At 34.8% G+C, this 25,235-nt stretch overlaps 1 protein-coding gene across 5 annotated transcripts; it reads right to left on the minus strand.

The window, feature by feature from the left end:
* Positions 1 to 7,504: 7,504 nt before the first annotated feature.
* LOC122019475 (novel plant SNARE 13-like) lies at positions 7,505 to 22,836 on the minus strand. 5 transcript variants are annotated; one of them, XM_042576946.1, is made up of 12 exons: positions 22,725 to 22,836; positions 22,441 to 22,616; positions 17,965 to 18,057; positions 17,395 to 17,488; positions 17,275 to 17,312; positions 15,388 to 15,485; positions 14,740 to 14,838; positions 14,496 to 14,575; positions 14,367 to 14,423; positions 12,085 to 12,177; positions 11,865 to 11,939; positions 7,505 to 7,876 (listed from the first exon to the last, which is right to left on the minus strand). In XM_042576946.1, the coding sequence occupies exons 2-12, from the start codon at positions 22,515 to 22,517 to the stop codon at positions 7,790 to 7,792; spliced, it is 891 nt and encodes a 296-aa protein (XP_042432880.1). In that variant the 5' UTR covers positions 22,518 to 22,616; positions 22,725 to 22,836; the 3' UTR covers positions 7,505 to 7,789. The 5 variants fall into 5 exon arrangements, 4 of the variants coding, with proteins under 4 accessions (XP_042432880.1, XP_042432885.1, XP_042432873.1 ...); XR_006121983.1 differs by having other exon boundaries at positions 12,093 to 12,177; positions 22,441 to 22,833; XM_042576951.1 differs by having other exon boundaries at positions 14,815 to 14,838; positions 22,441 to 22,833.
* Positions 22,837 to 25,235: the final 2,399 nt, after the last annotated feature.

Below are 25,235 nucleotides of genomic sequence, written 5' to 3' on the forward strand. Positions count from 1 at the left end.
TTTTTTCTTCATGTCTTTCAAGATTTCCACCAAAGCAGAAAAATTGTCGTCATTTTTTGCACCAAGTTATTGAACCTCTTGTATCAATGGAGTGAGAATATTATACCGATATCTTTCTCCACCACAACCATAATCATCATAGATGTTACTGATACTTTGATACCCACGCTTAATATCTTTACATCATCGATCAATAATGTAATTCTTAGGAACCTCAATCACCTTCATTCTTATCAATATTTGATCACATGCCTACATAAAATTTCCCGAAACTCAAATAGACGACACACACTTCAATTGGCAATCTAACTCTGTATAATGAACCCTAAAGGAAACTTCTCTTACAGATTCTCCATTTTTTTCCCAACATAATTTCTATTACTTCAAATATCAAAGTTATCCCTTCTTCTTTCAACAAAGAGGCATTGCAAAACATCAACCCTCTTATTTCATATTGGAACAACTTAAATAAGTTGTTAGTGTAGGCATTTTGAAATTGTCTTTCAATAGGATGATCAAGAATAACTGGCATGATAGAATTAAAAGAAACAAAATCCAAATGTTTTTCATTCTTAATTTTTTTTTCTTCAAAGCACTATCATACTGCTCAACAAATTGCCTCAAGGATATTTTATAATGGGCGTAGTCATCAAAAAATGCATTCATACTTTCACTTCTTTGAGATGTAGACATACCTGCCCAAAACTGATCTTTAACATATACAGGTATCCATATATTCCGTTCTTTATACAAAGATTTCAACCAATCATTGTTCTCTAAATTAAACTCCTTAATCATTTTCAACCAATTCTTATCACACTCATCAATTGTAAGCGAGTTATAAACAATGTTCTTCAATTGTTTCTTTATCATTTTGTATTGAGCATGGCCACCTAATTTTGCTGAAAGTTTCTTCATGATATGCCAAAGACACAGACGATGATGAGAATTCGGAAATACCTCTTCAATTGTAATTGTCATGGCACGACATTGGTCTGTAATTATAGCCTTTGGAGCACGTCCAAGCATACATGTCAACCAAGATTTGAACAACCATATGAAAGTTGTTGAGTCTTCGCTTTATAATAATCCACATCCCAACAAAATTGATTGACCATGGTAATTCACCCCAACAAATGGAGCAAATGACATGTCATAACTATTAGTCAAATAGGTTGTATCAAAAGTCACGACATCAGAAAAGTAATCATATGCAACTCTACATCTTGCATCTGTCCAAAAACTATTTTTTATTCGAGATTCACAATCTAAATCAAGCACATAAAAAAAGTTTGAGTCCCTACTTTGCATGCGACAAAAATAATTACTCAAAGCTTCGGCATCTCTATTCCCTAACCTCAACCTTCTAGCTTCTGAAACATAATTTCTACACTTTCTCTCATCAAATGCCAAATTCTCATAGCCTCCAGCCTCAACTACAAAAGATTGAAAACTTTTGCTTAAGGTTATTCCAACTTGATCATTTAATACCAATTTTCTCTTTGTAGCTGAATCCAATACTTTATTACATCTAAAATGTCGTGACTTTCCAGGACTTAAGATATGATTATGATCAAGGCATACACTAGTTATCACAAAGTTCTAATCATTTCGGATAGCAACATTAATCTTAGCTTTGCAATTCGTCTTAGTAGAAGGTCGAGGGTATAAAATATTTTTTGCTTGAGATACTTTCCTACCATTTTTGGCACACCCAATAGAGAAATATTTTTGCATTCCATCATCTCCATTTCTACCACCTAATTTGCAAATACCGAAACCAACATTCTGAGCATAGGAATTATAAAAGATACGAACTTCTTCTTCAGATGAAAATGTCATTCCAATTTCAGGAAGCTTGACTTCATTTACACTATATATATATGGGTCTTGATCAACATGGTCATTCTTATCCTTTATCTCATTTGAATCAATTTTTTCTTCTTTCATTATACTTTCTTCACCTACATTTATTAAAAATCGACCAAAAGAACAAGTGAATTTTCCATGCCTATACGAACAAATAGGGGAATGGCACGAGATTAAACATGACATAAGCTATAATTTAGAATATCATGCTAGATGTTGAGCCAAGCTCTATGAAAAAACATGAACTGGAAGCAGAAATCATAGCTCAATATATATATTGGTCTACTAGTGTATAGGAGGTTTGCAAATATTTGTATTTTCTAAAATGGATTGGGTTAGATATAGATTGATTGGTTAGATACTAAAATGGAAGTCTAGTACTAACCACATCCTCTAATTTGAGTTCAAATCTAACTACTTAGAAAGTCTGCAGCCATTAAGATTCCAAACAACTTAGAAAACAATAGTATACAGATTGATTGGTTAGATAGACATAAGATTGGATACAAAAGACAAGTTCTTCAAGAAACATTTTAATCCCACCTAAAACTCGAACATTAAAGAAGAAGAAGAAGAAGAAGAAATTGATTACCTTAAAGAGTACTTAAACTCAAAGTCACTTCTCCTTGCTACTATAACTTGATGTGCTTCTTCGATTCCTTGGAAGGGAGAGGGAAGAAGAAGAAGGAGGCAGTTAGGGTTGGGTTAGCGCAAATGAACCAAAAACGTGAATGAAGCAAAAAAAAAAAAACTCACTGCTGATGGACAGCTTCGCTCCTTTGTTCAAGAACGCGAGGGGGAGAACGACTTGTTGCTTCGCTCCTTGTTCGAGAACGCGATGGGGGAGAACTGGCTTGCTTCTTCACTCCTCTCTTTGATAACCCGGGGAGAAAGGGTTGCTGCTTCGCTCCTCTCTTCGAGAATGCGAGTCGTCCGCTTGCTCGACTTGCAGGGAAGACGATGTGCCACGGAAGTTAGGGCTTCGCGCCTCTCTTCGAGGACGCGAGGGTGGAGAACGGAAGGGTGAACGCGAGGCTGGAGACTCTGCGGTCGAAGGAGGGAGTTAGGGCACGAAGGGGATGCGGCCGAAGGAGAACGCGAGGCTGGAGATGTTGGTGCGGTTGGCACTAACGGTGTAACTCAAGTTTTGATGAATGACAAAAATAGGTTAAGTTAGTTTCATTGTTATCTAACACTCTGATCGAGTGTGCAGGAGAAGCTCAGACAGGTCAACGGGTTGACCTGATGTCTGGCACGAAGCCCAGCTAGGTCGACGGGCTGACCGGATAGTTGGCACGAAGTCTAAACGGGTCAACGGGCTGACCGGATGTTTGGCACAAAGTCCAGCTAGATCGACGAGCTGACCAGATAGCTGGCACGAAGTCCAGACAGGTCGAAGGGCTGATCGGGCGTCTGGCAGGTAAGTGAAGGTAAGTCACTGGAGGGGAGTGACTGTGAGGACGCATTCCCGGGAAGGGAACTTAGGCGCCGATCCGACTTAGAACCATTTCGGAACTCTAAGTCGAGATCTTGACTAGATTCCAGTCTCAGAGAGATGGAATCTAATTAATATTTTGTTTAAATTTAAACTGTACTAATACTCTGTGTTGCAGGATATATATATTTGCCTCCGGACTAACGTTTTCTTGCAGGAAGGAATCTGTTGGAAAATAAGGGTCCGGGCGCCCAGAGGTCCGGGAGCCTGGGAGGGATCCGGGCTCCCGGGAGGTGAAATTTTATCCCAACGTCGCCTCACCAAGTGGAGCTCACTGATTGGCTCGCCTACGTCACATCTAGGTGCCCTGAAGGTTCCGGGTACCCCGAACCTCCTATATAAGGAGGGTCAAGGCTGGAGTCATAAACACAACTCACGATTCGCTCTTTGGTGCTCCTGCGACGCTGCAAAAACAGTCTAACAAACGCTCTGCTCTTTTCATTCTTTCTTTTTCTTGTCAGTATTGTTTTTCTTCTTTGCTTTTCATGTAATTTAAGTTGTATACACTTATTTCGAATTGCTAGTGAATTGCCCATCAAAAGCACCCTTGCGTGCGGGTTTTGGAGTAGGAGTCGACACAAGCTCCGAACCAAGTAAAAAATTACTTGTGTCATTTCTTTTTGCTTTACTCTTTCCACTGCGAATTCTCGATAATATTTTTTAATCGATATTCACCCCCCCTTCTATCGAACGCTTAGGATCCAACAAGTGGTATCAGAGTGGGTACCACTCTGATTAGTGCAACCACCAATCAGACAGGGGGTGAAACTAGTTTTTTTTCCTTTTTTTTCCTTTCTTTCTTTGGTTTTCAGATTTTCGTAATTTTCCAAACTGGTACTATTATATTTTTGGAAACTTTTTTCGTCGCAATCAATCTGAATTGGTGCAACACTAATTCAGTTTTTAAATTATTTCTGTTTTATCCCGCACTACTAATCCAAGAACTAGTCTTGGGACTTTTTTGTCTTTTTCTTTACTTGTGTGCAGTATGTCCCAAATTGAAGGCTCAGCACAGTACGTCCTCCCCTGTTCAACGGGGATGATTTTCCATACTGGAAGAAGCGGATGGAAGTCTACCTGAAGACGGACTTCGACCAATGGTTCAGCGTCACAAGAGGCTACAAGACGTCGGTCGACAACTCCGGAATCCCACTGGACCCAGAACAGTGGACTCCGGATATGAAGAAGAAAGATTCAACGGAATTCAAAGCACTCAACACACTCCAGTGCAGACTGACGAAGGAAGAATTGAATCGGGTAGGACTGCACTAGAACGCAAAGGAATTGTGGGACAAACTGATCGAACTACATGAAGGGACAAGCGACGTCAAGGTAACGAAGCGCGATCTATTATTAAATAGATTATTTAATATTAAAATACAGGAAGGAGAAACGGCGAGTCAGCTTCACGCGAGGATTAAAAATATCCTCAACGGACTCCACGCGATAGGACACCAAATGGAAACCCGAGATCTAATCAGATACGCGTTAAACGCTTTTCCACGCAACACTTTGTGGGCATCTATCGTGGATGCTTACAAAATTTAGAAAATTTTATCCAAATTAAAATTAGATGAATTATTTTGTGAGTTAGAGTTACATGAGCATACTAACACTGGATTCGAGAAAGGTGTTGCCTTATTTGCAGGTTCCTCCAAGGAGAGATCTAAAAACAAGTCTGAACCCGAAGAAGAGTCTGATCAGGAGACTAAAGATAAAGAGTACCTGGTGAACCTGGTAAGGAAAATGTTCACCAGGAGAAAGAAGAGCTTCAGCAAGAAGGACCTGCAGAAGATCAACTCCCCCGAACCAAAGAACGTAACGTGCTTCAGGTGCAACAAGAAGGGACACTACAAGAACGAGTGTCCGAAACTGAAGAGCGACAAGACAAAGGCATCCAAGAAGAAGACTCTCAAAGCAACTTGGGACGACTCCTCCTCGGACGAATCGGAAGCCGAAGATCAGAAGCACCAGAGCCACCTCGCGTTGATGGCCCTCGAAAAAGAATCGGACGAAGAATCGGAAGACGGGTCCGAACCCGAATCGAGCCACGAGTCCGTACTCGTTTCCGAAGGTCCCGACGAGGTAAATCTTAATTTAAATAGAAAATTCTTTAAATTATTTCGTGCTTGAATAAGAAATTGACAATACTAGAAAATGAAAATAAAACGCTCCTTGAGGAGAATCAAAACCTCAAGGAACAAATCAAAAATTCAAATCCAACTCAAGATCTAACACTTGAGGAGGAGAATTTATCACTAAAAATAGCAATTAAGAAATTAAAATAAATGTTAAAAAAATTTACAACTAGATCTAAGAATTTAGATCTAATATTAAATAATCAAAAAAATAATTTACAGCAAAACTGGACTTGACTACAAGTCAAGTTCGAATAAAACATTTAAATTGTTAATAACTCAACACAAACAATCAGGTAAAACTTGGGTTCCGAAAGCGTGCTTAACCACGCAAGTAGGACTTAACCAATACTATATACCCAAAGAAAAAATATATTATGTAAAATCAAATAAATCAACTCAAAAACCAAAATACAAACCTAGACCAACAAATTTAAAATCTAAATATTTTAAACCCTACCATGACTTAGAATATCACCAAGTCAATTATAACTATAAAAAGAACAAACATAAACCAAAAACTAAAAATAAAAAATAAAGGCCAATAATTCAAGGGGAGGCTCCAGAATAGCTGGCACCTCCAAAACTAACCTACCCGACAAGGTAACCCAAACTAACCTACCCGGCAGGGTAATTAGGACTAATTAAAAAAGATCAAGTTTAACTTGACCTATGATACTGGTGAAGTTTTGGATGATAGTACGTTAGAGAAACTTAGTATATGCATGTCTAGGAAGATATGGCTTCAACCTAATGCATTTGGCTAAGTGGAACTGACCGAAGCTACTCTTTATGGATCCTAACCAGTTAGACCAAGGTTTTGTATTAAGTTTAGTGGATAAGATTATTTGGAAAACCTCGAAGACATGGTTACTCTAATGATGTCCAAGTGACTCACCATATCCCAGAAGTTTATCCAAAAAATACCTATTTGTTGAACCCAAAACTAAACCGGAATCTAACACAAAGTTAAACCAAACCCTAAAACTGAACCAAATTTATCTTACAAAATTATAGAATTCCCTGATTGAAAACGTAGATCGGGTGAAATGACTAAGGACTAAAATTAAAATTAAATTAAATTAAACTTAAATTAAATTAAATTAACATTAAATTAAAATTAAATTAAATTAAATTAAATTAAAATTAAATCAAATTAAATTAAAATCCTTTTAAAAATACTTTAAAAATTATTTTAAAAAAATCTTTTAAAAATTAGTTTTAAAAATTCTTTTAAAAACTTTTAAAAATACTTTAAAAATTCTTTTAAAAAATTCTTTTAAAAAATTTTTAAAAAAAATTATTTTAAAAATTATTTTAAAAGTTCTTTTAAAAATACTTTTTAAATTATTTTAAAAACTTTTAAAAACACTTTTAAAAATTTTTAAAAAAAAATTCTTTAAAAATTATTTTAAAAATTCTTTAACAATGAACAATGCTCCACCTCCACCGAGTCGTTGTGGGAGTGTAATGGCCTGCAGTCTAAATTTACCTATTTAGTCTTTTTCGAGTTTTCAGGTTAGGGAGATTATACTTGTGGTAGATAATTAATTTTACATTTCCTAGTACAAAAAATGGAAAGGGCCTACAAAACTTCATAAATTTCTTCATACTTCTTTCGTGAATTTTGTCATTAAGTTAAATCTCTATTGTCAGCAATTATTTAGTTTATTAATAAGCAAATTAGATTTGAAGGACCTAAAGATTGTCAATGGTTTTCCGTTCTAGTTCCCTTGAATTGAAAATTTTGCGATTACAGTTTTATACAGCAATACAAGAAAGCTAAAAAGAATGTGATATTTTCAAGAGCATTGCACCAGATTTTCACACGGCTCTTGAAAATGCACGAACCCAAAGAAGGAAACAGGTTACAAACACAAACTCAGACAGTAAACATGAAATGGAATACACAAACAAATCAAGCCCAATTGGCTTCTCGCCTAAGCATGTACAAAATGGTTGAAGATATTGCATCCCGAAAGAATTGATGGGAAAACATTCACACTCACAGCAAGAATGATCCAATATTCTGCTCTAATCAATCACAATACAACATTACAAGAGAGAACCGTGTCAGGAAATCTGCCAAGCAAATGGCAGATTACCTCTATAAAAATAAACAATCTAGGAACCATATTTATGACAACAAGAGCATAACGAGAACATCATATACAAGATATAAAAGAATTATCACACGGCATTCATGACACTTAAGTTTCTCCGTCTTCGTCATTCTTTAGACATGGTAACCCAAACATCTCCTGATCACAAAAGATACTGACGGAAATTAAGCAGACAGTAATTTCCTTCCTGTTGGAGCTGGAGGCGCTAATCCAGGTATATCAGGAATGCTCTTGTTGTTCGGACGCACAATCTATCAGTAACCAAAAAAAAAGGTAAAAGATTGTTAAGGCCACTGCTATCCGATAAGTAAATCTAGGTAACCATAGAAACTTTGTTCATGCCAAGCCCCTTCCATTAACGATACTGAAACCCCTAAAAATCACAATGCAAACAACAACAGCAACAACCAAATCTTTTCCCACTAGGTGGGGTCGGCTGTATGAATCCTTTTGCGCCATTGAGCTCTATCTCCTATTATATCATCATCTATATTTAAATAAATTTTATCTTGTTTTATTGTTGCTAACCTAAGTATTTTTTGGTCTTCCTCTTCCTCGTTTGATATGTATGTTTATCATAGTTTCACATCGTCTAACTGGAGCATTTATTGGTCGTCTAAGTACATGTCCGTACCATCTTAAATGTGTTTCTCGGAGTTTTTCCTCAATAGATGTAACTCCGATTTTCTCTCTAATACTCTCATTTCTTATTTTGTCCATCCTCGTATGTCCACACATCCACCTTAACATCCTCATCTCTGCAACTCTCATCTTCTGCTCATGTGCTCAAGTCATAGTCCAACATTCAGCTCCATATAACATAGCATGTCTAATTGCGATTTTATAGAATTTACCTCTAAGTTTAAGAGGTACTTTACGGTCACATAAAACACTCGATGCTCCCCTCCATTTCACACATCCTGCTTGTATTCTATGTAAGACATCTCTCTCAATCCCTCCATCGTCCTTTCCTATCTTAACAATTGTTTTATTACTTCTAATATTGCTAAACTTAAATTCCATATATTCTGTCTTTAATCTACTAAGCTTCAAACTTTTCCCTTCTAGTGTTTCCCTCCAAGATTCTAGTTTAGCATTTACTCCTTCACATGTCTCATCTATCAAAATAATATCATCTGCAAATAACATGCACCACGGTACTGTCTTGAATGTGTGCAGTGAGTTCGTCCATAATTAGTGTAAAAGATAGGGACTTAGAGTTGATCCTTGATGTAACTCTATCTTTATTGGAAATGTTTTAGTTACTCCGCCTGAAATCTTTACTCTGATCGTTACATCCTCATACATATCCTTAATTAGTTCAATATATGTTACGCTAACACCTCTCTTTACTAAAATTCTCCATATAATTTCTCTTGGGACTTTATCATAAGCTTTTTCTAAGTCAATGAATACCATGTGTAGATCTTGTTTTTGCTCCCGATATTTTTCAATTCATGGTTTAAGAAGATATATAACTTCTATTATCAACCTTTCAGACATGAACCCAAATTAATTTTCTGTCACCGTGGTCTCCTTTCTTAATCTTTTTTCTATTACTTTTTCCCAAAATTTCATAGTATGACTCATTAGTTTAATACCCCTATAGTTTGCATAATTTTGTACGTCTCCTTTCTTCTTATATAAGGGAACTAGAGTACTTATCCTCCATTGATCAGACATTTTTTTTTCATTTTCAATATCATGTTAAATAACTTTATAAACTATTCAATACCTTGTTTCCCTAAACACTTCTATACCTCTATCGGAATATCATCTGGTCCAACGACTTTTCCATTGTGTATCTCATTTAAAGTTTGTTTTACTTTTGAAGTTTGAATTCTATGATAAAAATTAAAATTTCTATGCTCATTTGACCTACTTAAATTACCTAAGTTAAGTTTGTCACCTAAACCTTCATTAAAAAGTTAATGAAAATACCTCTTCCACCGCTCTTTTATTTCTCCATCGTTTACTAATACTTTATTACATTCATCTTTAATACATTTTATTTGGCTAAGATCTCTTGTTTTCCTTTCTCTCACTTTAGTTATTCTATAAATGTCTCTTTCCCCTTCTTTTGTATCCAATTTTTTATATAACCGTTCAAAAGTTTTATTTTTTGCTTCACTCACTACTTTCTTAGCTTCTTTCTTGGCTATTGTATATTTTTTAAAATTTTTCTCGTTCTTACAAATATATAATTCCTTATAAACTATTTGTTTTTCCTTCACTTTCTCTTATACTTTCTCATTCCACCACCAAGATTCTTTACTTAGTGGTACATGTCCCTTTGACTCACCGAGTACACTCTTAGCTACTATTTTCAACATTGATATCATCTTATCCCATGTTGTATTAAAGTCATCATATATTTCACCTAATGATTGTACATCTACCTTCTCCTTAAATAGATTTTGCTTCCCATTCTTTAACTTCCACCACTTAATTCTAGGAATTGTATATATTTTCTTTCTATTGATATTATGTTTGAGGCGTATATCAAACACTACTACCCTATGTTGGGTAGTTAAACTTTCTCCAGGGATGACTTTGCAATCTTTACAAATCTTTCTATCCTTCTTCCTAACCATAAGAAAGTCAATTTGCGATTTATTATTCCCACTTTTGAATGTGACTAAGTATTATTCTCTTTTCTTAAAAAAACGTATTAGCTAATATAAGGTCATATGCTATCGCAAAATCTAATATAGTTTTCCCTTCCTCATTCCTCGTTCCAAACCCATAACTCTCATGTACTCTCTCATATTCCTCATTTTTCACTCCGACATGCCCATTTAGATCACCTCTTATTAAAATCATTTCATTTGGTGGAATATTTTGTAATATTTCATCTAAGTCCTCCCAAAACCTTGATTTGGTAGCTCCATCTAATCCTACTTGTGGTGCATATACGCTAATTATGTTCATAGTTTCTTTCGCCACTATTATCTTAAGGGCTATAATTCTATCTCCTTTTCTAACTACTCCTACAACTTCATCTTTTAACAAACTATCGACAATAATACCTACTCCATTTCTTGCTTTACTCTTTCCAGTATACCATAACTTAAAACTCGAGTTCTCTATCATCTTTGTCTTCTCGCATGTTCATTCTGTCTCTTGTACACACAAAATACTAATTCTTCTCCTAATCATCATATCTACTACCTCCATTGATTTACCAGTAAGAGTTTCTATGTTCCATGTTCCAAATCTTAGATTATTAGTTTTCCTATCATGTTTGTTCTTATCCAACCTATGGCGTGAGAACTCTTGCCTATTTAACACTACACCCAAGTTCTTATGGAGATGTAGCGGTCCTTGCTGAGACGTTACAGTCAAACCCTGTAACACGAACTCTTGCATATTTAGCACTACATCTGAATTCTGGAGATATAGCGGTCATATTTATTCTTAGCCAACCACAATGCAAACAGCAATATTAAAATGTTCGGAGTTTTTTTTAGAATAATTTATGTCTGATTTTGGTGCTATTAAAACTTTGAACTGCACAATTGACATATGTTTCAGTAGAGCATATATGAAGTCCTCCCATGCCTGGATGGAAATGTAGAGAATTATGTAGGGCTTGACAGCCATAGTCAAAGTGTCGATCTTAACTGAATATGTTGTAAGGCTGGATCATAACCACAAGTGATTTGAGAGGTGAGGTATATCCACTACCCAAGTGCCACAATATGCATGCACACTAGAAGATCAGCCAAAAATCACGCATCACATAGATATTATTAGTAATAAGCTTGCATAGTATTCAATAGAAGGATAAAATTTATGTAGCCAACCATAAAATATTTGAGACTGACATGGCTTGATGATGACAAAGTTAATATGGTGAGTGTTAACTTGAACTAGTTAGCAGATGTACAATGCTTCTGTTTAATTAAAAAAATACACTAAAGGACAGCCCGATGTACGAAGCTCCCATCAATACAGAATCCCAGGAAAGGATCTATATATACACAAACTTGCATTGCAAGAGGTTATTTTCGCGACTTGAACTCGTGATCTGTCATACGACAACAACTTTATCGTTGCGCCAAGGCCCCCTTCAATTGAAAAAAAATGCACTGATCTAATTCAATTGTTAATCACAATTTTCTATTAAATTTCATAACTACATTAATATACTTAAAAGAGAAATGATCCCGTCCCAAAATAAATGAAAATATGGTCCAGAAGATGCTTGAGAATGCTAAAAGAAAAAGTGAGAAGTACCTTCACGATGATCACTGCAATTACACCACAAACTATAAGAAATAGGAAGAGCATGATGCACTTATCTGTAGCAACCTGAAAATAAAAGAATTTACAATCAAGATAGACAAGATGAATTACGTTGAAATATTGTTAAGAAAATTTAGAATTGGCAAGCAGAAAACAAATGAAAGTCTAGAGAAGGGGAAATCTAGAAAAAAACAGAAACTTAAAAACAAACCTGCCTACCAATCTCTTTTACCAACTGAGAAGCCTTCTTGATTGAGAATTGGATAGTGTCCAGCTCATTAGCAATTCGACCCATTTGCTCTGTCTACAAAATCACAGGATTAAATGCACAGCGTACAAGTTAAAAAGAGAGATTTCTACATGCTCCAACTTTTAAATCCTGTGCTCCCAAGTCCTAAGAGTTAAAGACCCCACTCTCGCTTGTGCTTAAAGTCACATCATGTAATCACCTTCATGATTCCCATATGTAAAACCCTAGGCTAAATTAATCATTTGTAGAACATGTATTTATAGGTGGAGACAAGTTCATTAACTAAGGCATAATTACTAGCCTTTTAAAACTTATGGTCGTATAGAAGGCCCATGCTATCTTGCATTCAAAAGCAGCTTCAAAGAAACTATTTTCTAGATATCTTCAATGCTATACTGCAAATTTGATTCAAAACTAAATTTTAATCAATTTGGTCCAGAAAAAGGAGTCAAGAAAGAATAACGGAGTAGAGAAATGTTAGAAACAAATAAAATAACAAATCTCATTTCACATCAAGCACACAAAATTAATGAGGGAAGGTGAGACAGAAGCTAATAGAATCTCAACTTGAGATCTGAAAAGAAGATAAAATTTTAAAGGTTGTGAAAATAGATTCATCACTTATTTCTCTTCAAATATGTATTTTTTTTAATTACCATTCTCACCTCGTTTTTCAATCCAACCCTTTTTTTTTGGTTTAGCACTCCTTTTTTGTCCTTTTTAATTCTTTCGGCCAAGATTATAAAATTCGCTAGACGCTAGTCAAGCGCCAGACCAACACCTAGCGCCTAGGAAGGACTAGGTGCCACTAGACGGAGTTCACGATATCAACATAAATTACATAATAAATCACATTCTATAACTTCAACACGATAACATCAAATTTTAAATGAATTTGAAATTACACAACTAATAAAATATCACAAATTTATTCTACTTCTACTCTATAATTTTCGACAGCTTGTTCTTTATTGGACAAACTCAATATCATCATTGTGATCCTCCTCTTCTTCTTCGGATGCAAAATCATCTTCGTGAAGTTCTCACTCTAGAGCTTCTTCGAGGGTGTAGATTTTCATCTGCTCCAATTGCTTCATCAAACATTGACCTAGTTCAACTTCATCATTTTCCCCACCATGCATCCACAATCCAACCTTGTGCATTTGAAGCATCTTTTGCAAGAAGGACATTGACATTCTTTCTTTCTCACTTTTTTTGTTTGTTCAATAATCTAGCATTAAATTGGATAAATACTAGATTGTTCAACCGGTTGACATTCAACCTATTTCTTTTCTTTTAGGGCTTATAAAACTTAAGCCCAACACAAAAAAAGGTTACATTTTTCAATTTTTTTTAATTGAGCTTTAAATTTAAAAGCCTAAACTAAAAAAAATGAAAACTTGCACTATTTTCGCGACGTCTAGATGATTAGACCGATTAGTCAGCGCCTACGGCCACCTAATCCTGCTTAGGCGTCAAGGGCGCCTAGGCTGGCCGACTAGCATGTTTTCGATGCGGTTGGCTGGTGCCTAGTGCCTAGGCCGATTTTTAGAACACTGCTTTAGCACATCTACTCTTTGTCCTTTCTTCTTAAAAACAAATGACCTTTTTTTTAGAAAAAAAAAATGAGATGATGAGAAGGTGCCGATGGGGTGCACCAAAGCTGGATGGAAAAGGTGGCAATGACTATCGATCTATGGATCTTCAAGTACATGAATGGGGTGCACATTGGGAAGGAGTAAAGTACCGAGCAAACCCCCCCCCATTTGAGAGGGTATTGATGAGCATTAGGCTTGACAGACTAATTGCTGCCTTCACAACTGAGAGTCGCCAAGGGGCTACACAAATGGTTCGGTGAAAGCCAACCCACACAATAAGGAACCATGAGGGGCGATCTAGGGAGTCAGAGAGTCATTGTTGCTGGCGTGAAGGCGCAGTCTAGGTGTTGGGTGTTGCAAATTTCAATGAGAAGCACGGATTGCAACAAGGGGTGAGAAACTGGTTCATGTCAGTCATGGTCGAGTGCATAACAAACCACTAAAGAAAAAGAGCTATAGATGAGAGGCACAAAATATATTCTTAAACTAAACCAAAAAGAAATCCCTATCATCCAAATGATACCTTCAACAAAATATTTTCTTTAAAAAAGCAAGGACTAGAGCCAACAATTTATACATGCTAAATTCATACAGAGATAAATGAGTAGGGGACTTCTGTAGGAATGTTAATCTTAGGTAAATTACCTGGCCCTTAAGATTAGCAGCAGTTTGAGTACCTACTTCGATGGTTTGCTCTACAACCTGTGAGAACATCCCATATATCAAAAATGATTCCAAAAGATAAGAAAAGTTATGTGAAGTTTAGGGTTTCACCATCTTTGATCGTTCAATAGCTTGATCAGTCTCATCCATCTGCTGCCTTCCAGCATATATGAGCTCTTGATTAGACATCTCTGCAAGAACCAATATATCACATAGTAATAGGAAAAAGTATCAAAGACTGAAATAGGAAACCATAATATTTGAGAAAACCATTCAAGTAATATAGTGTATCAACCCCAATTTTGTAGTCCATTTAAAAAACAACAATATAGATACAAATATAGTTCTTTCTCGCCTGAACCATGCAAGTGCCAAGATGTGAAATGCAGTTGAAACACTTGCCCAACCCAAGACACCACTGGAGGCTCACCACAGGATAACAGTAGGCCATGATCTGTTCAGAAAAGGGTTGATCAAAGCTCAACATCCAAGCTTGGTGGCCAGAAGCAGAAGGTATCCATCCAACTAAACAGTAAGATGGATGGAGAATTTTTAAAAATCTATCTTTCCACTCATCCATGCAACCTTTTTTGGTCTAAATACACAAAACCTAAGAGTCACCTTTGTTTCTATAAATAAGAAAAGATACATGATTTGTATCAAGTTAGTGAATGGGCAAATGATTCTCCATAATCCTCTCTTCAGTGCCGGTCTAGTCTGGTCGAACGCGAGAGGTTCTTTCAGTAATAAATAAATGATTCCTGCATCCATCCCATCGAGTTCAGCAATGGACTTGGTTCTGTAGCCAGGGAAGTAGCATCACATTAGAACCCCTTCAATTTATTTTTGCCAACAATTCAGCGACAGATAGGACAGCCACATGGGGTGGGGTAATAATTTGAAGACAATACTGGATCAGAAATAATTCGAAGATACTAAAAACAAAACTCTAGAAATACTATGTTGATGTGCCCCTGATGCTTGAGAGGAAGAAACTGATTACCTGATGCCATCTTAATGTTGTCCTCAGCTACAGGGTCACTGGTTCCAGCACCCATATCAAAGAGTTCAACTCTTTTATTACCGAGGCTACTTTGGTACCTAATATTCATTAGCAATAGATTTAGATGAAGAAACAATGGGAACCATTTTTCATTCAAGAGATGTTTTACTGATTACTATGTAATAATATTTTGGGCAGGGCATTTCTGAAATTGGATATGCAAAAAAGTAAAAGACGTGTTTCACAAAAAAGCTTTGACAGTAATGGCTGAGTTTTATTTTATCTGAGGATTTTAGATGAGTAGAAAAGAGAAATCAAATGGGTTAGAGAAGTCAGTAGCTAAACCATACATATATAAGTCTCTCACAAAGTAACAAAGTATTATAAGGAATGAGAGACTATCTATGTAATGATCCAAATAATCAAGCCTGTTCCTACATAGGATCAGATGAGGATCATGCATTAAGATTGTAGAATCGGATCAAAAGCTCTTAACGTTCTACTAATAAAATCTAATATTGTTCCATGCAAAAAAAAATGAAAAATTGATACTAGTATCTTATTGTTGGAGTTCATCTCAATTTCAACACACAATAAAAACCAATTAACAGTTAAAAGACACTGTACCTTGAATTTACAGTTAAGAAATCTAACAAATGATTCCTTATCTACATAAAGATTCTTAATAATGTACTTAAATGCCAGTTTAAATAAATTGGGATTAAATATTCATAATAACCTAAATATATCAATGATCTCTGTTCATTATCGATTAGCAAAATAATATACTTATGGAGCATCATGATCCCTCTCCTCATGAACATTTCCCCAAATCCCTGATGAATAGGGATGACCTTCTCTCGTAACCAGAGGCAGCCACCATCTTCAACGTCTACATCGAGCACCAGGCAAGAAGCAGACCTCATTGACTCATCCTCCTCATCCTCACATGTTAGGATATTGCTGACTGTCCATGTCAACAAAACCCATCGTCCCACCCCTCCATCACAGTCTCTTTCTTCTGCTTCACATTTGTTGTTCTGTGTAACCTAGTTTCCTCTTGCTTCCTTTGTCTACAAGCAGAGTCACGACCCTTTCTTCTTTCTTTTCACTTGCGGGATGTGGGTTCTCTCATCCCTCATGCCGCAAATGGAGATATGAGAACTTCGGCATAACCAGCAACCCTCGCATGAGCCACAACCTTTCAATTGTTTCAGGTATGACCAAGATTGAATTCTACAATTTGCAAGCTTTCAGCTCTGCCTTCAAACTTTCCTGTTCCCTCAACTTTCAGCAGTAATTTGTGTTCCATCAACAATGAACAACATTTGTCTCATTAACTCACCGCCTCGTTGCCTGCCTTTCATTTTGGTAATATGATCTTTTGAGAGGAGGAGCTTACCAATACACCCTATATTGCCTACAAAGACATAAAAGGTGTTCATGGTTTTATCTTGGTTTTCAGAACTTACACAGACCAGGTGGCAGGTGCTTTTTAGATCTTTGCCCTATGAGTACCTCAGGCAAATTCTGCACTATTTTGGATCTCTACTCAAATCAAGTGAATCTCAAGGAAAAGAATCCAACCACCACAAGACAATGGGAGAAGGATGATTGTACCCTCTGTATCAATTACAGACCCCTCCCTTGCTGGGGATTGAAGAAAAAAATCAAGAAAAGAATGGTGACTCTTACTATATTGAGAAGGAAAAAAGTAATGAACAGTACAGTGAAAACTATATATAAGACTAGAAAAAACTAGAAATTATGTAATTTTAAAACATATGTTTTTTCCTCAAGGCTACAATGTTGAGAGAACATTGAAGACCGGAAATTATGAAATTTAGGAGGAAAGTAACATTAACGAGGACAGCATTGCAAGCATACGTTTTCCTCAAGGCCACATATGAGTTGAGTTCCTTGATCTGGAATAACCAAGTTCGATTAGTTATAATTAGCAAAAAGAACATAAAAGGGAAAATAAAAAACAAGAAATAGATTACCCACCATGGTCTGCTTCTTCTCATTGAGTTTTTTATTAACCTCTGGAGGATTTTGATTCTCTTGATTCTTAAGTTCTTGATCATATTCTTTAATTAACCTGTAAAAATTAATATTTTAAATTCAGGAAAGTTCCTACTGGTGATAAAAACAGAATATGTATGCAAGAATCTAGGTCAATAAGCATAAGTCATGAACATAACAAGTTATAGGACACTAACATTTAAACCATATATATATATATATATATATATATATATATATATATATATATAAGATTTTAACATGCTGCCCACCTTCTCTTGCACACCCGTGCACACCTAGTGTAATTTTTTTTTAAAGCTTAGGGTTTAAGGTTTAGGCCTTAGAGTTTAAGGTTTAGGATATAGTATTTAGGGTTTAGGAAATGAAAAACAAAATACATTAGGTGTGCACAGGATATGCAGCATAAGTGGGCAGCATATCATCTCTCTCTCTCTCTCTCTCTCTCTCTCTCTCTCTCTCTATATATATATATATATATATATATATCAAGTCTATGAGATCTTAAAGTAGAAGAAAGGTCAAGTCACTTACCGCTTGCATTCCCTCATCTTCCCTGTAAGCTCCTCCAACTGTTTAGACTGTCTGTTAGAATCTTTAATATTATCCAATTTCTGGAATCCGTTCCTGCAAAACATAAAATCAAGAAGAAAGTAAATTGTTGGTGTGGTGAGATTAAAGAAGCTATAAAGAAAACAGAGCACGTAAAAATGTAGGTTTATATGATATTCCTATTGAAGTTTGGAAGAGTTTAGGAAATCAAACTTTAATTTGGTAAATAAAGTTATCAAATAAAAATTTGACAATTAAGAAAATTCCTGAAGAATGAAGGGGGAAAAGGTACTTATCTCTAAGATTAAAAGTAATGTGCAATGTTATTCTAGTTAGAGAGGTATCAAGAAGATGAGTCATACTATGAATCCTTAGGAAAGAACTACTGAGAGGAGAATAAGGGATGAGACAATCATTTCTAAAAATCAATTAGGTTTCACATTTGAAAGATCAACTACAGATGTAATTTATTTGATAAGACAACCAATGGAAAATAATAGAGAAAAGAGCATGAATTTGCACATAATTTATATTGATTTAGAAAAACTTCATGATAGAGTCCTTAGACAACTATCTGGTGGGTTTAGAAAAAGAAAGAAATATCTTGTAATTATATTGATATGATAAAAAAATTTATTAAAATGTTGTTATTATTGTTAGAGCTGCCCTCAAGTGTGACAAATGATTTTCCTATTGTTGTAAGTTTACATCAAAGAATCAATTCTAAGTTTTTACCTTTCATATTAGTTTTAGATGATTTGCAAAATCATGTTTAATGCAAACTTCTTTGGAGTACACCATTCGCAGAAAATGAAAATGTAATTAGATTAAATTAAAGCTTAATTTTGGAGAAAATCTTTAAAAATTAAAGGCTTTAAGATAAATTGAGCAAAATCTTAATATATGAAATGTCAGTACCAAGAATTTTTTTTTATGAGACAGTTAAGATGGGATAAAGGCTTGGTTGTTGTTGTTGTAGTATAGTTAAGATGGAAAGACATCAAATTGAGATAGTTAAGATGGAAAGACATGAAATCCTTATGAGCAAGAATTTTAGGAATCTTGAATATGTTATTCATTAAGAATAGGATATTATTGAATACATTATTCAGTAACTCTAAAAAGTATATATATAGTAATGTCATCATGTCAACGATCCCAAATGGTCAAGACAAAGACAGCTTGATGGATTCAGTATAATCCTGCCATTCATGTAAGGAAATAATTTACATGGAAAAATGAATCAAAATCTCAAAGCAATACCAGTAAAAATGTGGGGCAAGCAAAGGAAAATATTTGTACCCTTAAGAAGAAGATAAAATTACAATAACAACAAGAATAATCAAGCCTTATCCCACTAGGTGGGGTCGGCTATATGGATTCTTCTACGCTGGACTATATTCCTCACTATATCATTAATTATATTTAAATAAATTTTATTTTATTTTATTGTTACTAACCAACTCTTTTTTGTTCTTCCTCTTCCTCATTTGATATGGACATTTGTCATAATTTTACATCGACTAACGAGAACATTTATTGGTTGTCTAAGTATATGTATGTACCATCTTAAACATGTCTCTCGAAGTTTTCCCTCAATAGGCGAAACCCAACTTTCTTTCTAATATTTTCATTTCTTATCTTGTCCATACTTGTATATCCGCAGATCCATCTTAACATCCTCATCTCTGCAACTATCCGCTCGTGTCATAACCTAACATTCAGTGTCATATAACATAGCATGTCTAACCGTCGTTTTGAAAAACTTATTTTTAAGTCTTTGATGAAAATACTTATTCCATTGCTCTTTTACATCATTTACTAGTATCTTATTGCATTTATCTTTAACATATATTATTTGGATAATATCTCGTCTTCCTCATCTAGCTTTAGCTATTTTGTAAATGTCTCTTTCCCCTTCTTTTGTATCCAATTTTCGATATAAACATTCAAAAGTTTCATTTTTAGCTTCATTCACTTTCTTGACCTCTGTATATTTTTTTTTAAGTTTTTCTCATTCCTAAAAGTATATAATTCCTTATAGGCTGTTCGTTTTTCCTTTACTTTCTCATGTACTTTATCATTTCACCACCAAGATTCTTTATTTGATAATGCACATCTTTTGACTCACCGGGTATACTATTGGCTACTATTTTCAATTTTGATACAATGTTATCCCATGTCGTATTCGAGTCGTCATATATTTCTCCTAATACTTGTAATCCTACCATGTTCTTAAATATATCTTACTTCCCATGCTTTTACTTCCACCATTTAATTCTATGAGTCATGCATGTTTTCCTTTTATTGATACTATACTTGAAGCGTATATCCAACACTACTAACCTATGTTGGGTAGTAAAATTTTCTCCAAGAATGACCTTGCAATTTTTACAAATCTTTCTATCATTTTTCCTAACCATAAGAAGTCAATTTGTGATTTATTTTTCTCACTTTTGAACGTGACCAAATGTTTTCTTTTCTTAAAAAATGTATTAGCTAGTATAAAGTCATATACTGATGCAAAATCCAATATAATTTTTCCTTCTTTATTTTTTGTTCCAAACCCATAACCCTCGTGTACCCTATCATATTCCTCATTTTTTACTCCTACATATCGATTTAGATCTCCTCCTATTAAAATCATTTCCGTTGATGGAATATTTTATAATACCTTATCTATTTCGTCCTAAAATCTAGATTTGATGTGTTCATCTAATCCTATTTGAGGTGCATATATGTTAATTACATTAATCATTTCTTTCACTGCTATTATCTTGAGAGCTATAATCTTATCCCCCTTTCTAACTACTCGTACTATTTTGTCCTTTACCAAACTATCGACAATAATACATACTCCATTTCTTGTTTGCTCCTTCTGTATCATAACTTGAAACTTGAATTCTCTATCATCTTTGTCTTCTCTCCTACCCATTTTTTCTCTTGTATAAATAAAATATTAATTCTTCTCCTAATCATCGTATCGACTACATCCATTGTTTTACTAATGAGCGCTCCTATGTTCCATGTTCTAAATCTTAGACCATTATTTTTCCTATAATATTTGTTCTTATCCAACCTATATTGTAAGAACTCTTGCATATTTAATACTACATCCAAACTCTCATAGAGATGTAGTGATGTTTGCCAATACGTTAACCCTATAACGCTTAGCACTACATCCGAGTTCTCATGAAGATGTAGCGGTTCTTGTCAAGATGTTACAGTCGGACCTTGCAACGCGTTCCTTCCGGGGAACATCCTAGCATTAGTACAATAGTTTTGATCGATTTATTCATTGAACATTTGCTTGAAAGTTCTAGCAACCTAACTGTGCAACCTTACCCTTTCTTAATCAGGCTTGAAGATAAAATTACAGATGAAAAAAATATCATACAAACATATATATTAAAGTTGATTGGCTAATTAACTTATCCTAAAATCTTGAACACTTAGAATTACATTTATTTTGAAGCGTTAAGGAGACAATTTCTGGTTTAACAACACACTATCACAATAAGAAAAATACCGAATAGAAGAGCATGTGATGATTCCTTTTCAGTGAAAACTTTGATCTAATTCCTACAAAGAGTGCGACAAATAGATTAATTGTGGAATGCATATTCCAAAGTTATGCATGAACTTATATATTCTTGCAATTTGTTTACTTTATACATTGATCCACTGCCACTATATTATTTTACTCTTTTGATATTTTTTTAAAAAAATTATCTCAAATAAATTTTCTGCAATTGCACCAACAATAAGTCTTCTCCAAACAAATTTTACTAGTTTAGTTACATTTCATTAGATATTTTACATGTATGTAACATGGTTCACATAATTTCAACCAACTTCTACTAGACTGTGAACATATTTTAACAAAATTGAATTTAGATTATTAGTCATCTGAAATAGCATTATGCTTTTCTTTGTTATGTTACCATAGTGTGTCAGATATTTGAGATTTCAGAGTTCCAACATACTTGAAGTTTGAATTATGGTGTCCATTGACTCCATTCATAATTTTTGCTATTAATGTAGTGTAATCTTTCTCGAGATTGGAACTTTATCCTAATTTTCCCATATATTATCTATGCCAATTTATGGTCAAGCAAGCAAAACAAAACATAATAAACAAAACCAGCATGCCCATAGTGATCTCAGAATCCCCTTGTCTTGCGCTTTTGGCCTGCACGTATGAAATTAGAGTTTGCAGTTGGTAAGGGCAAAGAATCCAAAACAGATCATCATCTGTCCAGATAAAACTAATTCCTCAATGTGCCTTATATATTAACTAAGTTAGAGAGAAACAGAGATCCATCTGATTACTCCAAAGAAAGAAGCAAATCTCCATATGATAATTGACATGTCATGTGCAGTTGAAAGACGGAACAACAAGAACAATGTCGAATCAACATATCACGCGGAAGAACTCCTCGGTAAATCAAATCTTACTGAAGTGCTCGGAAGATGTCCTGGATCTTGCCATCGATCTCTTCAAGCTCCGGGCTAATCGGTAGATCGCTCGACATTGCTCTCCACGAGTAATCAAAAGCTGAAACTCTTCAAGATTCCACCTCCTTAAACCTGACTTGAGAGATCTCTTCCCCAGATCCAAGCCGCCTCGCCACCTCCAACAAGGGGCGAGAAGGGTTTCAGTTCCAATCAATAGACGAGCAATGCCAATCACCGAAAGGGAGACGAGGAGGAAGAGAAGAGGGTTGCTAGGGCTCGCTCACTTGGTAGTTCCCTTCGGACTCCCATTCGTGGCACGAAGCGTTTAGCCACGGAACTTTTTCCACTTTGTTGCGACCCTAACGTGCAGTGTTCGTATAATTGCATCGAGACGACGAGGAAAAGAAAATGAACGAGTAATATTAAATAGCTGATCATGTGGCGGAGGAGTAGTGCGTGCGGTCGACCACAGGTGGCTGAGGCGGATGTGAGCTGTTTCGTTCTGTTGGGACCGCCCAACAGAATTTAGGGGGCGTTTGGTTCTTTCCTAGGAATAGGAATCGGAATGGAAATCATTGTATTATGGAATGAGAATAAGTATGAGTATGGATATCACTCTTAAAAACAATGTTTGGTTAGTTGTATATCTTCTATCGGAATAAATCAAAGTTTCCTTTTTTACCCTTAAAGAAAAATAAAAGAAAAAAATAGATGTGAGAGAAAGATGAACGTGAGAGAAAAATATGATGAAAGAGAATGATGAGAGAAAAAGTATTATGAGAGAGAAAGTGTGATAAGAAAGAATGAAGAGAGAGAAAGTGTGATGAGAGAAAATGAAAAAAGAAAGTGTGATTGAAGAGAGCATGATGAGAGAAAATATGACATTCTAACTAAATGACATTATAGCATATCCAGATATTTCGAAATAAGCAATAGAGATCATAGTTAGATTTTTGCAGTTTCAAAAATCCATTAATGGATCTAAATATATTTGATTAGATTCATTTCATGTCCTATGGATTTTTTAGACCACAAGATTTGGATCTCTTCGAAGGTGTTACAATGTTATGTTAACTTTCAACTATAATATGGTCTTGATCTCTAGAAAATCAGGATCACATTGTGCCTAATCTGAATCAAACCAAGGCTAGAGGATATGAATCAGTACTACCACAGATTTAGTCTAATTCAGATCATGGACAATGTGAGCCTAATTTCTCAGAGACCAAGATCACATTCTAATTGAAGTTAGCATAATATTATTGTACCTTCGGAGAGACTGAAATAAATAATGTAGAATACCATTTGACTCCTTATAATCTCATAAACTAGATTTAAAATGAATTGAATCCACTAATAAATTTAAATAAATCTGGTTGGATATATTTCAAATCCTATAAATTTCTAAAATTGTAAGGAGTATTCATCACTTATTTCACAATTCATAATGATGTTATGTTTAAAAACATTAAGAGATATGATAAACACAGCTTAATGTCATACAAGATATACAGGAGCATAAAAATGATGAAATCAAGTACATCCGAATCACAAAAGTTACTTTCAAGTTAAATTTTCTAAAATGTAGCTAGCATGTATTAAATATCGGTATCTGAAAAACTAATGTTGGTGATGAGAGGGGTAGAATGAGAAAGTTACTCCAACAAGGAGTCCTTTTATTGATTGTCAAAGTATGATTTGTGATTTGATTTATTGTTTTTAAATCTGCATGTGATGCATTTATGGAATAACTAAACTTAAAGACCTCAAACATGAAATTCATACCAACATTATATTACCTTATTCAAAATTTATATATTTTCATAATATCATTTTCGAGCTTTAATACCACCGGACCATTCAGCTAGTTAGTATTATTCCTGTCCTAAGATTATAATAACATAATAGGATATTTAAATTATTATTTAGATATTTACAGTTCAATTTTAGTTTGTAAAAAAAATTCTTCTAAATGAGATGTACAACCAAAAGATATTAGGCAAAAAGGTTGTTAGTTGTGTGTATTTTTCGATTTACCCTGATAGCTAGTGAAAAAATTATGATCATTCTGATCATCTTAGGGCTAGTCAATAAGGCTAAATAAATTTATCATTTTTTTACTTAGTATTATTCTTGTCCTCACGGGATACCCAAATAGTTAGAGGGTGACCAACTTACTATAATAGAATAATGGATCAATTCCCGACGAACATATACTCCCATGAAACAAAAAACACTTCCCGCCCTTTAACGAACTTGGCGGTTGACTATAAGCTAATCTCATGATTTACCTTCTTCTATATAACCTGGGGACAAGCTGTGAGGGGTGTCTAAGATGAATGTAATTAACTTTTGTTATAATACTTAATATTATTCTTTTTAAAAAAATTATCATTAATTATTATTTTTTAGTCGATATCAGCTATTCAACTTAAGCTAAGTAATTTTGAAGGTGATCGTTTCGGTCCCATGAAAGTTTTTCATCGACCATCAGGTTAAATCGGAAAGTGCTCGCATCAGATGACAATAGTCCAGCATTTTTAAGTCAATCGTTTGTTATTAATTCGTCAAAGTTAAGATTTAATTTTTAAATACATGAGAAATTAAGAAGGCATCGTTCACCTTTATAGTGATGGCTTATTATTATTCAGATATCTAGCTATTCAGACTGACTAATCCTAGAGATGATCGGTCTGATCCTACAGAAATTTTTCACTGACTATTAAGATAAATTGAAAACTTGTTGGACCAGTTAGGGTTGACAAGAGGGGGTTGAGTTAATATGTCAAAAAGTA

This window comes from Zingiber officinale, chromosome 1A, assembly GCF_018446385.1.
Source record: "Zingiber officinale cultivar Zhangliang chromosome 1A, Zo_v1.1, whole genome shotgun sequence".
NCBI classification, from domain to species: domain Eukaryota; kingdom Viridiplantae; phylum Streptophyta; class Magnoliopsida; order Zingiberales; family Zingiberaceae; genus Zingiber; species Zingiber officinale.

What these genes read in the sequence shown, in the direction of transcription:
- LOC122019475 (XM_042576946.1), bottom strand. Translation starts at nt 22,517, where the DNA reads ATGTCGAGCGATCTACCGATTAGCCCGGAGCTTGAAGAGATCGATGGC. An exon ending in CTGCTAATCTTAAGGGCCAG is followed by an intron (nt 12,178 to 14,366) that starts GTAATTTACCTA and finishes GTGATTTTGTAG; the next exon opens with ACAGAGCAAATGGGTCGAAT. An exon ending in TAAAAGAGATTGGTAGGCAG is followed by an intron (nt 11,940 to 12,084) that starts GTTTGTTTTTAA and finishes TTTTATTTTCAG; the next exon opens with GTTGCTACAGATAAGTGCAT.